Source organism: Brachyistius frenatus, unplaced genomic scaffold (assembly GCF_029030835.1).
Source record: "Brachyistius frenatus isolate BFR_SWC_R1_liver_20210118 unplaced genomic scaffold, ASM2903083v1 Contig_11, whole genome shotgun sequence".
NCBI classification, from domain to species: Eukaryota; Metazoa; Chordata; class Actinopteri; family Embiotocidae; genus Brachyistius; species Brachyistius frenatus.
Genome location: NW_027210610.1, coordinates 6,798,388 through 6,812,344, shown reverse-complemented (window position 1 = coordinate 6,812,344; position 13,957 = coordinate 6,798,388). Strand labels below are relative to the sequence as shown.

At 37.3% G+C, this 13,957-nt stretch overlaps 1 protein-coding gene across 15 annotated transcripts in view; it reads left to right on the top strand.

Annotated features, from left to right (window-relative positions):
* LOC138617123 (calcium-activated potassium channel subunit alpha-1a-like) overlaps positions 1-13,957 on the top strand; it is an 84,184-nt gene that overhangs the window by 36,775 nt on the left and 33,452 nt on the right. For 13 of the 15 annotated variants that reach the window (XM_069691854.1, XM_069691852.1, XM_069691853.1 and 10 more), the window contains 6 exons: positions 421-514; positions 606-717; positions 6,890-6,965; positions 8,051-8,126; positions 8,294-8,464; positions 10,233-10,324. In XM_069691854.1, the coding sequence (XP_069547955.1) occupies positions 421-514; positions 606-717; positions 6,890-6,965; positions 8,051-8,126; positions 8,294-8,464; positions 10,233-10,324 (621 nt within the window). Of the gene's footprint in view, positions 1-420; positions 515-605; positions 718-6,889; positions 6,966-8,050; positions 8,127-8,293; positions 8,465-10,232; positions 10,325-10,409; positions 10,502-13,957 lie in introns of all 15 variants that reach the window. The other 2 variants (XM_069691851.1, XM_069691862.1) reach the window with 1 other exon arrangement.

Here is a 13,957-nt window from a genome sequence, read left to right as displayed (position 1 = left end):
TGCAGTACATGATATGTTGTCTGTGAGATGGGAAATGCTGAAAGGAAAGCAGCACCATTTCCATTATGGAAGATTGCTCTTGGAATACAACATATTCCTGAGACAGATTGTATTGCAGTTATTTAAGGGTTAATCAGGTATTCTAACAAGTTATTGCTTGTGTGACAATAAATGCATGCCCTTTCTCAACAGAAAAAAAAACACTGGAAATGACCAACTATTGCACTTTTTTTTGAACACGTATGTTTCTCTTCTTTTGGAAATCTTAAAAATGCATTTTCAGGAAAAGAAGAATGCATCTTTTATACTTTATTGTTAATGAAACATGTTATAATATATACATTTTACCACGTGTTTTGTTACTTGACTGTTGGTCCCTGCCCTTGGACATAAACATATTTTTGTTTTTGTCTCTAATAGTCCTATTGAGTCCTGTCAGAACTTCTACAAAGACTTCACGTTGCAGATCGACATGGCATTCAACGTGTTCTTCTTGCTGTACTTCGGTCTCCGTGTAAGTAAAACAGTAAGGTCACTGCATTTTTGTTTGAAGAACAAAAAAATGTGTTGAATTTTTTTCTTATCTTTATCCCTCATTGTCACAGTTTATTGCTGCCAATGACAAGCTGTGGTTCTGGTTGGAGGTGAACTCGGTGGTGGACTTCTTCACGGTTCCTCCAGTGTTTGTGTCAGTGTACTTGAACAGGAGCTGGCTGGGTAAGGAAGCATACTTCGTTCCCACAGTGGCTCAGTTGAGCGTTTATATTACCAGCAGCCTGTGGTGCCACCCAGTGGATTTTACGGGTCTAACATCTGTCACTGAACTCCCCAGATAATCTCAGCACATCACTAAAGCTGTAAAAAGGGAACTTCTTGGTGTTTTGTGGTCATGTACGTGGGCACACCTACACTGTCAGCCATATGAGTTTGATACTTTTGTCTTGAAATGAACTTTATGTTGTGATGTTGCATGATGTGCATGAAAAATGTGATTGATTGTCACAGTCATACATAATAGTGCATCAAATTAACAACTTTGCTACAGCACAGCATGGAAACTGATTAGCATGGTGACTCCAAAGCTTTATGAGCTCTATTTGTTAAACTCAATCTGATTGGCTTGACAACAGTATCAAATATTGTATGGCTGACCTGGGGTGTGCCATTGATGGAAGTTGATTTTCGAACTTTGGCAGCGCGTTGTGGTCAGCACTGGGCATTGTGCTTGTCATTCACATGCCCTCCACCTCTCCAGCAGAGCCCTTCAGCACACCTGCAATAACACTCCAATGAAATAATGCTGGGATTGAAAAATACACGAATGGGTAAAAAAGAAAAAAAAAGAAAAAGGTAATAGGCTTTGTTGGGGGCTTGAGCGCTAGAATAGAAGTCAATCTGCTAAATGTGTGAACTCATCACTCGGAGAGGTCTGTGAGGAATTACAGGATTAAAGGAGATCATTTTTTTTTTTTTTTTTTTTTACTGCGTTTCAGGTTTTTATAGCTGCTTTTTCTTCTCCTGTCAGCTGAGGAACACACCTGCCATGCAGCCAACACCTGCCCCTCTTTCAGCACCGTACCCCCTCCTCTTTAGACTCAGTGTGACAGCCTGATGGGTACAGTTGCATAATATGTCTGTGTATTTTCCCTCAGCTGATGCACTGTGACTTGTGGTATGAGGACAACAAAAGTAGTAAAAGGTAATGCTGCTCAGTGGTGCCATCTAGTGGACGTGTGGGTGTACAGTTGCCATTTAAGCTGATACAACTTTGAGTGTTGATATCGTTGTTAGCTACGTTGTACTGTACAGATAGTTATTGGTACGTACACGGAACATATAGAGCGGTCTTTTTGTCATAGTGTTAGTACTATGCCTGGATTTCTTATTTGGTATAATTTCTGTCATTTCCTGTGGCCATATCACATGCTGAATATCAAAATATGTTCAATATATATTGTCTTAAATATTGTCTTATTTAGTGTCCTACTTTTCAGTGCAGCTTGACTTCTTCTCTGCTTTAGTGCTAATTTAGATTTTGTGTCTTTTTTTGTTGTTGCTTGTCACTTGAACACATGACATATGGTTGTCTATACCCACTCTTAGGTCTCCTCTCATTTAGGTCTGTTAGGATGGACAGTGTGTTAAGACAGAAGAATATTTATTTTAAATAAGTGACGTATAAACTTACTGTAACATCAGTAAATGTGAACATAGTCAGAGCAGTAGACTTTTGGGCTAAAATGGGCATTTCTAAATATGTCCCAAAATCCATTGTGATGTTTTGGCCAGCAAACAATAGATTCCAAAGATATTTATTTTTACAATGATATTAAAGTAAGAAGCGCAGACAATATTCAAGTTTAAGAAGCAGGTAGCTGCAAATGTTTTAGTATTTTGCCTGAAAAGTGATGCAAATCACGACTAGATCATCAAATGTTTGCAGATTATTTTGGTTTATATTGACTAAGCAATCGGCCAACTACTCATTTCTGCTGTGGTTTACGAGATATCGCAATATTTTCTCATCATTACTCATATTACAGACACTTAGAGCCTTCTGAGAATCAGCCTCTAAAACAAACTGCTTGGGGTTCAGTTGTTAGTTTTTAGTTAGTTTATGTTTGTCATGGTGCTGGTGATTGTTTTGCCTTGATTTCCCAGATATCCCGGCTCCAACAGCAGTGTAAGCAGCACTGCGATGCTGTTGTTGCCTACACCACCCTGTTGTTGTGCTGTTACTGTCTGTGTAGGCGTAGGAGCCATTTTTGTTGTTGTCTGCTCAGCCCACATGACTCTCACTTTACTGTATTTCACACAAACCAGCATACAGCACTTCCTGTCACACACCAGGTGCTGAGAGAGAGGTATGTATACAAACTTAAATATACAAGGTGCACAGGTGCAGACGAGAATTTGGTCTTCTATAAGGGCCTTTCCAGAAAAGACATTTTGACAATGTGACTGGATGAAAAGCAGAGGTGTAAAAGATAACAAATATTGGTTATAATAATAATGAATGACATTTATCTTCAGTTTTAGGTTATTTCTAATACTGACTCACTTTAATGTATTTCTGTGATACTTCAGTAGAACAGAGCATTTAGTAGTAGCACCTTTGCCTTTCTGCAAGTCAAACTGTCTGCTATGAAAAGTCTGTCTGCATCCAAAGTAAACAAATATTGTTATTATTTAGAACTGAACACTAACAATGAAAACATTTTCTGACATTTTCTTTATTTCCCCAGTGCAAAAAAGAAAATCCTATATCCTCAATTGGTTGTGGAGGATTAGTGATTGATTTTGTGTTCGGTCAAACGGAGGTCAAACAGGTGATGAGGTCGTAACCAGCTCAGTGGGGCCTGGTTGCAGCTGTCAGTCTCCCTCCTTTCATCCAAATCCATATTTCAGCAGGCGTTCAGCCAATCTGTCAATCTGCCAATCCTCCTGTCTGAACGTTTTGACACAAATACGGTCACGGTATGCGCTAATATTCTCATACACTAACACGCTCATTGATGCACGCCAGGCTTCCCGGTGCGAGCATGACACACATTCTGGATGTTACGTAGAATATGTTCTCAGATATTTCGTGCACAAACAACCTGCAGTGGCTAATAAGAGTATTTACTGCAGAGTCTGGGGCTTAGAGACTAACATTTCCTTACTTTTCTTTTCTTTCTTAAATATGAGCATCCCATTCATCTGCGACAGTGAAAAGAACTCAGAGCGACATTACTCCTCCAGATAAGATACTCATGTCTTGGTGGCAGCCACATGCGGCACCTTTTTCCTCCAGAGTGCAAGTAAAAAAAAACAAAAAAAACGAAAGAGGGTTTCAGTATTAAACTGTCCACTGAAACAAACTGTCCAAAGTAGCGGTTCATAACTGTGTTCAGGAGCCCAGAGGTTGCAGGTACAGGGCTGCAGGATAATGAATGGAAAAGGAAAGAGGGGTTTTACTTTTGAGGTCTGTCATTTTGTGTTAATGGTCGAGGAATTTTACTGGAAGTAACTATTGAAATACAGTTCTGAGGCAAGTTGTTTTTGTTTAGTTTGGTGTCTTGAGTTTACCAGCAGTTAATTGGTTTCATGTTTCCTTGACAAAGGAGCTCAGTTTTAACTCACATAGTGTTTTATTATTGCAAACTTTATGATCAAACTTTGAATCATATGTTTAATCATCAGCAAACTTGATATTTTTGCATGTTCATCTGACTTGCTTTGCTCTGGCTAAAAAAAACTGTCTTGGTCAGAGGTTTCCAATCTTGTTGGCTTGTCACACTTAAATCTGAGGATTGTCTCCGTGTGATCCCTCGTTGCTGGATGCCTCGTCTTCCAGTTACAACAAGTTGAACTTGCAAGTTATATTTTTAATGATTTTGACATAATCTCAAAGAAGCAAAATAATCCACTGATAAGATTAGAGGGAAGTCTGACCTTTTTCAGCTTTCTTGTTCTGTTATTAATCTTGCAAAGTTTTTACACAACATTTTCAACAACCTTATGCAAAATGTACCATGATCGAATTTAGTTGATTTGTTGTCAAATAAACTACAAAGTACTACTAACTACTAAGTGCTAACATTGTTATACAAAATCATGTTTATTTAAAAAAAAAAAACACGTCTCATTTGTTTCTTTATATGTCTCTGAAAATATTTAAATCATTCTTTCATTCAATCTACTCACTCTACAGAAATATAATGAAAGGATTTACAACTCAGAAAGTGACTAATATTTCATATTTTTACTCACATTTGAGACTGAACGCTGTAGATTTTGTATTTCCTGTCTGTACGGTGACATCTTTCATGCTACGCACTTAATTTTAACGTCAGCTCCAATAACAGTTATTACATCAACTGTGATTAATTTAGGGATTATTTCAAAATCACTAAATCCATAGAAAAACACAATGTCTGCCAAAGCCTCTCATCTTTCCATACACAGCTTTAGTGGCTGTTCACATGACTTGTGTTCTGCTGTAAATGTGACACAGAGCTACACGCTGTTCTTGTCCAAGATTAGAGAATGAAATTTTGGTTTGCCAGCAGCAGTTGTGGTGTTATAGGCCTGAGATGTAGGTTACATTGTGAAGCCAGCTGATGGCCTCTTCCTTTTCCTGGATGATTCCTAAAGGAGCTTACACTCTAATATCCTGATGGGAAAAGGGTTTGCTTTAAGCTCGCCGAGTCGCCTGATCGCCACGAGAACACTGTGAAGGTCCGAAGTAAATCAGATCAAAATGCTTCTTCAAAAAAGAGCTGCTTTTGATGCCTGACTGTTGGGTGCGAATGTCGTTGAAGCATCTGACTGTTGCCGTGGCGTTTTTTCTTTTTTGGACAAGGAGAACTTTTTGACACGAGTTCTTTTAAAGGCAGATGCAGAACAGTGAAGCCTTGGGCGTGAAGAAGATTTTGGACTTGATGCTGGAAACTTTTGCCTGTTATTTCTAAACATGATTCCGACGAAGATGTTAGTGTACAGGGGGCCTGATGGAGGGACGCAGTCAGACACGGTTCCTAATAGAAGAAGACGCAAGAAATCCACCGGGGAGCTCTTCCAGAAGGGCTACAGGGTCAGGATGTGCCGCGGCCAGGTCGCTGACAAAGAGGACCAGGATAGCATCTGGTACAGCTTCGGTGCATGCTTCCATGTAGTCTTCTACTGGGGTAAGACCTGCAGGTTGTGGAAAGGAGGGGAATGTCCTCTAAAGCTGAAGGTTGCCATGTCCAGAACTCTTTGGACTCTGTGTGTCAGCTGGAGCAGATTCAGGATTTGCTCTGTACTATGCTCCCCAGCTGGCAAACACTCAGTTGAAATGAAAAATTAGCTTTGGCAAGGCACGCGAAAGTTCATGTCATTTATATAAAAGCTTACGTACTTATATATTTTTTTAGCTGAATGATTGCCTGGAACGTCTTTGATTTATGTCATTTGGCATTCACACAAATCCACTCCAGCAGGGAAATTTGTCAGCCCAATTAATACACGTGGAGATGGATTTTAGCCGATTGCTCTCTCTTGGCTGATGTGGCTTTTAGTTGTTTATGCAGCTACGACACTGGAATGGATGCAGTTTTTTTTGTTTTTTTTTCAAACTGAGTTTATTCTATGAATCATTTGGCTTTTAAACTCAGGTGGGAGGTTCTTTTTTAGCCAGTTGTTTACTGCAATGTACCTAAATAAAGAAACACAAAGCACTTGTTGATCAAATGTGATTTTGTAGAAATGATTTAAGCTTTTTAGACTGAAACGCCTCTAAATATGTAGCAACAAGGCTGTTATCTAATATCAGCATGTACATATGATCCAATCAAGCGGTGATCATGGACAGAAGCTCAGGCTGGCGTTGTCGGTGCTGATTTTTATGTCGTCCTTGACCTCTTGGCAACAGCCACTGGCTTCATTTTTTTCTTCCCATAAATACCCTGAAATTTAGGATTTGACGTCACATCTGTTTACTGGTTCAATTCGGTGTGACCACGTCCACCTGTCTTTACTCTAATCCAGGTTTTCATCTCATCCACGTTATCCATTAGAAATGAAGCATGTGTTGGGTAGACGCCGGTGCGTTGCGAGCCTCCTCAGATTAAAACAGGGCGTTACAAATTGATGAAGCGATAGCCGGGATGCTGAGCTAATTTACAACATTTTCCCCACTTCTTGCAAAAATATTTTTTTAATACAGTAAGCGGTTAGTTTTGCTTGATTTGCTTGTCTTGGAGATTCATTTTTTGATCAATATGAATCCAATGAAACTGATAAACATGGATGAAAGCATGAAAGGTATGAAGCTGCTGTTAAACCACAATCGAATGTCTCCGATGTTGTCTGAATTGTTACTAATGATCTCTGGTCATGTCTTTATGATCTTTTTTCCCCACAGGTTTGAGGTTTTTAAGAGCCTTAAGGTTGATACAGTTCTCAGAAATTTTACAGTTTTTGAATATACTAAAGACGAGGTAAGTGTATTATATTTTATCTTTCAGTTTTTGTTCGTGTAGCAGACTGTTTGTCGTGTTTCTGACTCGTTTTATGTGTGAACATTGCATGCAAAGGTCTATTTTGTAGCATGGTTTTCTTTTGAAAGAGAAAAGTGAGCCTTTCTGCAGAGTTTTGCCAGATGCAAAATAAGCATGCGCTTTCATTTGATTTGGTAAACATTAATATTGAGTTGAAAGCTTATTTCCCTGTACGGCAGTCAGTAATGTGCTGGGTTGTGCACACACGGCCCATTGTACTGAACCATGCAGTCTTGAATGAAACAGCTTTCTGTTCGTGCCCTTGTTGCTTAGAATTAAGGCTTTTTGCACAGATGTCAGGAAGAGCTTATAGCGTAACAAAATGCTTTAAAATAATCTCCTCAGTAGTTCACGCAGATGACAGTAAATAGAGAACACACAAAGATGCAGATTGAAGTCATGCAGGGAGTGTTTACCGCAATAGGACATGCAGTGTAATAGATTATTCAAAAAACATTGCGCCTATTACATAGTAAATAAGAGATTTGCTCACAAAATACATTTGTTTACATTAGTCATATTTTTTTAATGGCATGAGATGAAAACGTCAGATCTTTTTGTAGATCATAAACACAATACATTTTTAATTTGTGAAAATGCTTATTTAGAAAACGATTATAGCCAAAAGTCACTATCGTGTAACATAACATACCACAACAACACGAGCAAACTATGATTCCAGATTCCACATTTATCAGGGAAATATGTCAATCAAAGCAGGTGCAAGATTTCCACTGTGTTGTTTTGCATGTTATTGATATTACAAATCAAATAATTCAGGATGAATCCTATTCATAATTTTTTTTGTCACAATGAACAGCCTTGCACTTACATTACATTATGTATGAACTATATAAAGACTGCATAATGAGTTTTACAACATGGACTGAATTCTTTTGAAAGTTCAGACTTCTTCACATTTAGATGTACTTATTCTTCTTATACCAGCTTTATAACTATTAAAAGATATATAATATCTCATAGTTAATATCTCATGTTTTGTTGTCTGGCTCTTTTCAAAAAAGCAACTCGATTAAGCTGGTGAACCTGTGTTCAATCTTCATAAGCACATGGCTAACTGCAGCAGGCTTCATTCATTTGGTAAGTAGGTGGCAGCCATTCACGTTAAGGAGAAAGTTTGGTGGTATAGTAAATGCCTGCTCATTATTAGTATGTATTTGAATTGCTTCGTAAAACAGGATTATACGGAGAAAATGTACAGCTGTTTGTTTTTATGATTGTTGTTTAAATCTCCACCTCTGTTCCAGGTGGAAAACTCAGGGGATCCTTGGGAAAACTTCCAAAATTCCCAAGCGCTTTCCTACTGGGAATGTGTCTACTTACTCATGGTTACAATGTCCACTGTTGGCTATGGAGACGTTTATGCCAAAACCACCCTGGGCCGCCTGTTTATGGTCTTCTTCATCCTTGGTGGTTTGGTAAAAATCCCTATCATTACTTATTCCCTGCTTAAAATCCTCCATGCAACCAGTCATCGCTCCCCGCCAGGTGTTAACAAACGCCGGGACTCAACTCGGGACGCCATTCACCTCTTGTTTACGCTGAGGTGTTTTTGTGGCTCACCACAGTATGTTGCATGTCATGTCCTGTATGAGTTGTTCACATCATTGCAGCATGTATTCAGGTATAATGCTGAGGGTTTGTTTAGTTTGATGTTAATTGATTTTTTTGACATGTAGAATACTTGAGAAGTTTTGCACCTGTTGTTAACTGTAAAAGTGCTGCGGTTTCAGGCGGCTCCACCCTCCCGCTTTCCCTCTCTCTTTCCAACAAACACAGTGAGATGGGGATGATTTATTATAGCCTGGCTTTATGGATGAAGCGACATTACTGTATCCCACTGTCTGCACAAATATTCAAAGGCATATTATTGACTTATTTTCTAATCTGAAAGAACATATTTTCCCTGGGATTTACTACAGACCAAAGATCATTTAGAGGGCAAAGTTAACCGGATCATAAAGTCTTATTCGGGATGGACATAATGTAATATGGTCAAATAGGACAATAGAATGAGCTGTGTAAATGTGTCATTATGGGCAACATTAAGTTTTGCATCTCGTTGGAAAGCCCACATTTTTTTGATCATTACATTTTCAGACTTATAAGTAAACATAAATTACACTTTGGGCACAAAGGACAAAAAAAATAAGTCTTTGATGCAAACAGCCAGTAAAAAATATTCATGCTGTGCAGGCAAACATTGTCCAAACCACTAAGATTTTATTTTAATATCTTAGGGAGATCGAAAAGTTCCCCGATATACTATGCGAGGTTGAATTTGGGAGATTTGTGTTTAAAATGATGCAAAAGACACCAGCGTTTCAATCTGTAAGAATGGTGCAGCCATTAAATGAGAAGTGTTGTATGTTCAGTGGAAAATAAAACAAAATTAAACTATATATTAACCTTTCTTTATAAACTGAAAAAGCTGAGAGGTTAAACAGCCCCTTTTGTTTTATTAGTATACAATATGGAATGAATATTTAATTTTCATAATGGTATTTGCAATCTGTTGTGGTAGTATCTTAATAAAGTTAAAACAGGATGATCTTTCATTAGCATGCAAGAAACAAGCAAACATTGCAAAACTACATTTTCAGAGTTATATCTGCTTCATTTAAAATTTTACTTTATGAAAACATAGTTCGTTTTTTTGTGGTATTTCACTTTGTTGTGCAGCAGCATAGAGTCTCTTAGTTCATTAAATGTTTGCCATCCATTTGGCTGAGCCATTCAAATCAACCCGACACGTGTGTTTGTTGGACAAAACATGGCACAAAAGGCTTTTTCTTGATTTTTATATTTTTTTCAATTTCTCTACCACAGATCAACATATCGCTCATCTGCTGTCATTTGTCTCCTTTTTTCTTCTAATATCTGTAAATATAAGCCTTTTTCATTTCATTTTTCATTTTCATACTTTTTCTTAATATGTGGAATGTAACTGAAATAAATTCACGTTACATTCACACAATATTATGCAGTTAATCTGAATGAATTACACATTTCAAGTTTTCTTTTTCCATTTTCCTGTTAACAAATAAATATTAATACTACTGCTGCGCATACAGTAGTGTTCCTCTTTCAGACTTCAGGGATTTCTTTAGAGCAAAAATAGAGGACCTGCTCTTCTTTGCTTGTCTTTTTTTTAGTCTCTTCTTCTGTCTCCTATCTTCTCCTTAGGCCATGTTTGCAAGCTACGTCCCTGAAATCATAGAGTTAATAGGAAACCGCAAGAAATATGGTGGTTCCTATAGTGCGGTTAATGGGAGAAAGTAAGTATTCAAGGAGGCTCTACTGCCTCCGCCGCAGTAGAACCTTCTCTGCATGCCCTTTTCTTTTTCTTTTTCATGCATGTAGGCCATGTTTGCTCGCTACGTGCCAGAAATTGCTGCTCTCATCCTTAATCGGAAGAAATATGGAGGGAGTTATAACTCGACCAGAGGCAGAAAGTAAGTCAAACAAATTAAAAACCAGCAAACTTGTAATGGTGTGGTTTTGTGTGACTCAAATGGACCTCTCATAAAGAGGTGAAATACTCTGATTTATGCTAAAATAGATGTCATGAAACTGGGATTTGAGATGTAATGATCTCAATTAGCACTAAAGTCACACTGTGACTGAAGAACTTGGCCATGATTAATGTGTTTATTGTTCTGTACTGCTACTGCTTCTATATGTGAACAAGCTGTTACTGCTGCTTGTCACGAATCAATGTCTGCTTTTACACTGCAAAAAAATCTCCATCTTCACAAGTGATTTTTGTCTATTACTGAGTCCTAAAAGTACAATTTTCATAAAACTAGAGAAAAAAACCTGCTCGCCCCCAACATTTTTTTCAAAGGTTTGTAGTAGTGATTGCCAGTATTTGATTCGATACGATACGATACGATACGATACACTTCATTGTCCCCATGGGGAAATGTTTGTCTTGCTGCATTTGATAGAATTCTGCCTTTTCAACCTAACAGGACTTTGGGAGCTCAAAAATAGACAAAGATATCCTTATAAGACAGATATTTTTTCAGTGCAGTCATACACAGTAGATGTATTATTGTCATGTTTAAATGTGGCACATGTCGGAGTTTCTCAATGTGAAATAAACTGTGATTATCCAACTGTTTTGTTGATCTTTATGTGTAGATCCAGGAAGATTGTGTAGACTCGTCACCATTAAATCAAATGCTGACATAGCTTAGAAAAGAATGCAGACCATAAATAGTATAAAAATTTTTTTTTAAAAAACAACAACTTAACGGTATGGACATATACACAAATTTATGAAAAAAAAAAAAAAGTTTATAATTTCTGTACAAAATGGCAAGAACAATCTGGTCTCTCCCCAAGTTCACAGGTGTTTCACAGTGTATTGTAGCATGAGAAAATCCTACATGTTTTGTGGTGTCTTACTTGTACCGAGGCTGCTTAATGTCAGTGTATGTGTTTATCAAATTTGTGTTTTAAGTCACTCACTCACATGTTTTTACTTTGTTTTCCCATCCTCCTCTCTCAACCACCCAAAACTCAAATTTATATACCAGACAAATCATCTAAATAACATACAATGAATCAAATATCTGTTCAGAGGAATATCCATAGTAATATTTTGACTAAACACATTTCTATACAGGATGGGGTTGCAGATCAAACTCCTCATGGATCAGTGCAGATAGCAAGAATACAGTTTTCTCAAAGACTAAGAATTAATCATAAATATTTTGTACTACAGTAATGAATTTGTATAAAAACTATATATATTTAATAACTGTATTTAAAACCATTTTGGCAACAATGAGTAACCATGATTATATAATATACACAATCCTACCTGTATTTTTTTTAGCACTGAAGTAAAAACAAAACTCATACATTTGGTCCTGTGTGCCATCGCTTGCTTCATGCTGATTCTTTTTAAAAATTCTGTTTTTTCTGTGCTTGAAAATCTCTTCTGCTCTGCTCTGCTTCTCTTTCTGCGCTTTGCTTCTTTTTTTTTCTTCTTTTTTTTAACATTCTTGGCCTTAATCTTCAGTCTGACCTACACCCTCAGGACTAAATATAATCTTGAGTATAAAAAAAAAAAAAACATTTTGGGAAATACTCGTATTTTCTTTCTTGTCAAACGTTAAATAAGAAGATCAATACTCTTATTTTTGTATGTTAGATATAAGGCTACCCTGCTAGCAGGAAATATGTGGGCCAGTTCTGGCAGAGATCATCATCAGCCACTTGCCGTACTGTGACTGGTTTTTCTGATATGATTAAATGCAGGTCAACTTTGCGGCTGAAATATGTTCCTTACTGCGCAATATAGGTCGTTTCTGGTTCCTGTTTAGCCTCGTGTCAGCGAGTTAGAATACAGGAATACCTGCGCTTCATTGATATGCTAACAGAGCCTATCACGCCTTCTACCTCACCTCACACTCAGCGTTGCCAGATCTACAATAATTATAGTTTTGGCACTATCATTTTACAATGTACGAAATTGCCAAATCCCAAATTGCATAGTGATTTAATCATTAGTAAACAGTCTGTTATCTTATTTTAATAAATGCCCTGACATTATCAGAATAGTACAATATGGATCCTACATCTGTGTTTATGCATCTCTTGTTATTCGACTTCTTTTCCAGCCAGTCATGCTTGGCTTAGGCATGATAAGAACATGTACGTATATAAACAGAGGCAGGTAGAAAACGCCCCCCTTAACGAAAGAAAGTTAATGAAATGCACTACAAATGGCAGTAAAGTCTGTAAGGGGGGAGGAGGGGTGGCTCGGTGGTGTAAATTATGGACTTTCACCAGGTTTTTTTTTTTTTTACTTTTACCCAAAGTTTGATTTTCCTAAGCTAAACTACTCACATGGTGGCGCTGATGCTCTTGTATAAATCTTTGCAAGAAAGTGAATATGCACGTTTTCCAAAATGTCACACTATTCCTTTAACATATACACACCTTTGTGCCTCAAAGCTCTGTTTCTAACGATAGTGAGATTCTGCTGGATGCCTCGGTGCTCAAAACAAATTGTAGTTTATGGCTTTTGGATTCATCTGGTACTTGTAGTTGTTGACTATGTGGTAAAGAAGTCAGATTTGGTTTGGAAAACTTTCCTAAACCAAATCTAAACTTATTCTGTTGGTCCGTTTTGTAGAATATTTCCTATAGAAGCTGTATGAATTTCAAATAAAATGCTTGTCTTGTTTATCAAATTTTCTATGATTAAGAATTTTATATTTCATCGACACAGAGGTAGTATTCACAGCTGGCATGATATTAACAAGCACCAGTTTTCATTTTTCCCATTTGGCTCCCAAAGCTTTAAATATTAATGCATGTTTATTTTTAATGTGGCTATTTTTCCAGCTGGACAGAAACGTTAGCTTCATTATTTTTCTATTTTCCACTGTCTTCTATATTTCTACTTGAGGTAACATTCATTACTCGTCACTGTTTCTCCTTAAAAACTAGCAGAACAAGTAGATTCTGGTGTATATATTGTACTTTAAAGTCACAAAGACTCACTCAGCATCCAAGATAAGACGTTCACATTTTGAATTATTCCCTGTGTAATTTATAAATAAAGATATAATAAAGAAAGATGGTAACACATGTAAATTGGGTTTCTTATGTAAAGGGTTTGTGATATCTGGGAATCAAATAGGCTGTGTGCTGATTTCATAATCTCCATCTAAGTAACTGATCCTTTATAATCTGGCCCTGAAATCCACTGCAATCTCTAACCTTCTCATTCAGTCCTCACACATCACGACAGGAACATCAAACTCTCTCTTGTAACGTAGTTTTTTTTATGATTTCCACACAGACTTCCAAACAGAGACCTAAATGTTCATTGTGTCCGTCTCATCTCAAATGTACCTCTTGATTGTAGGACAAAGATGAAGATGAAACAA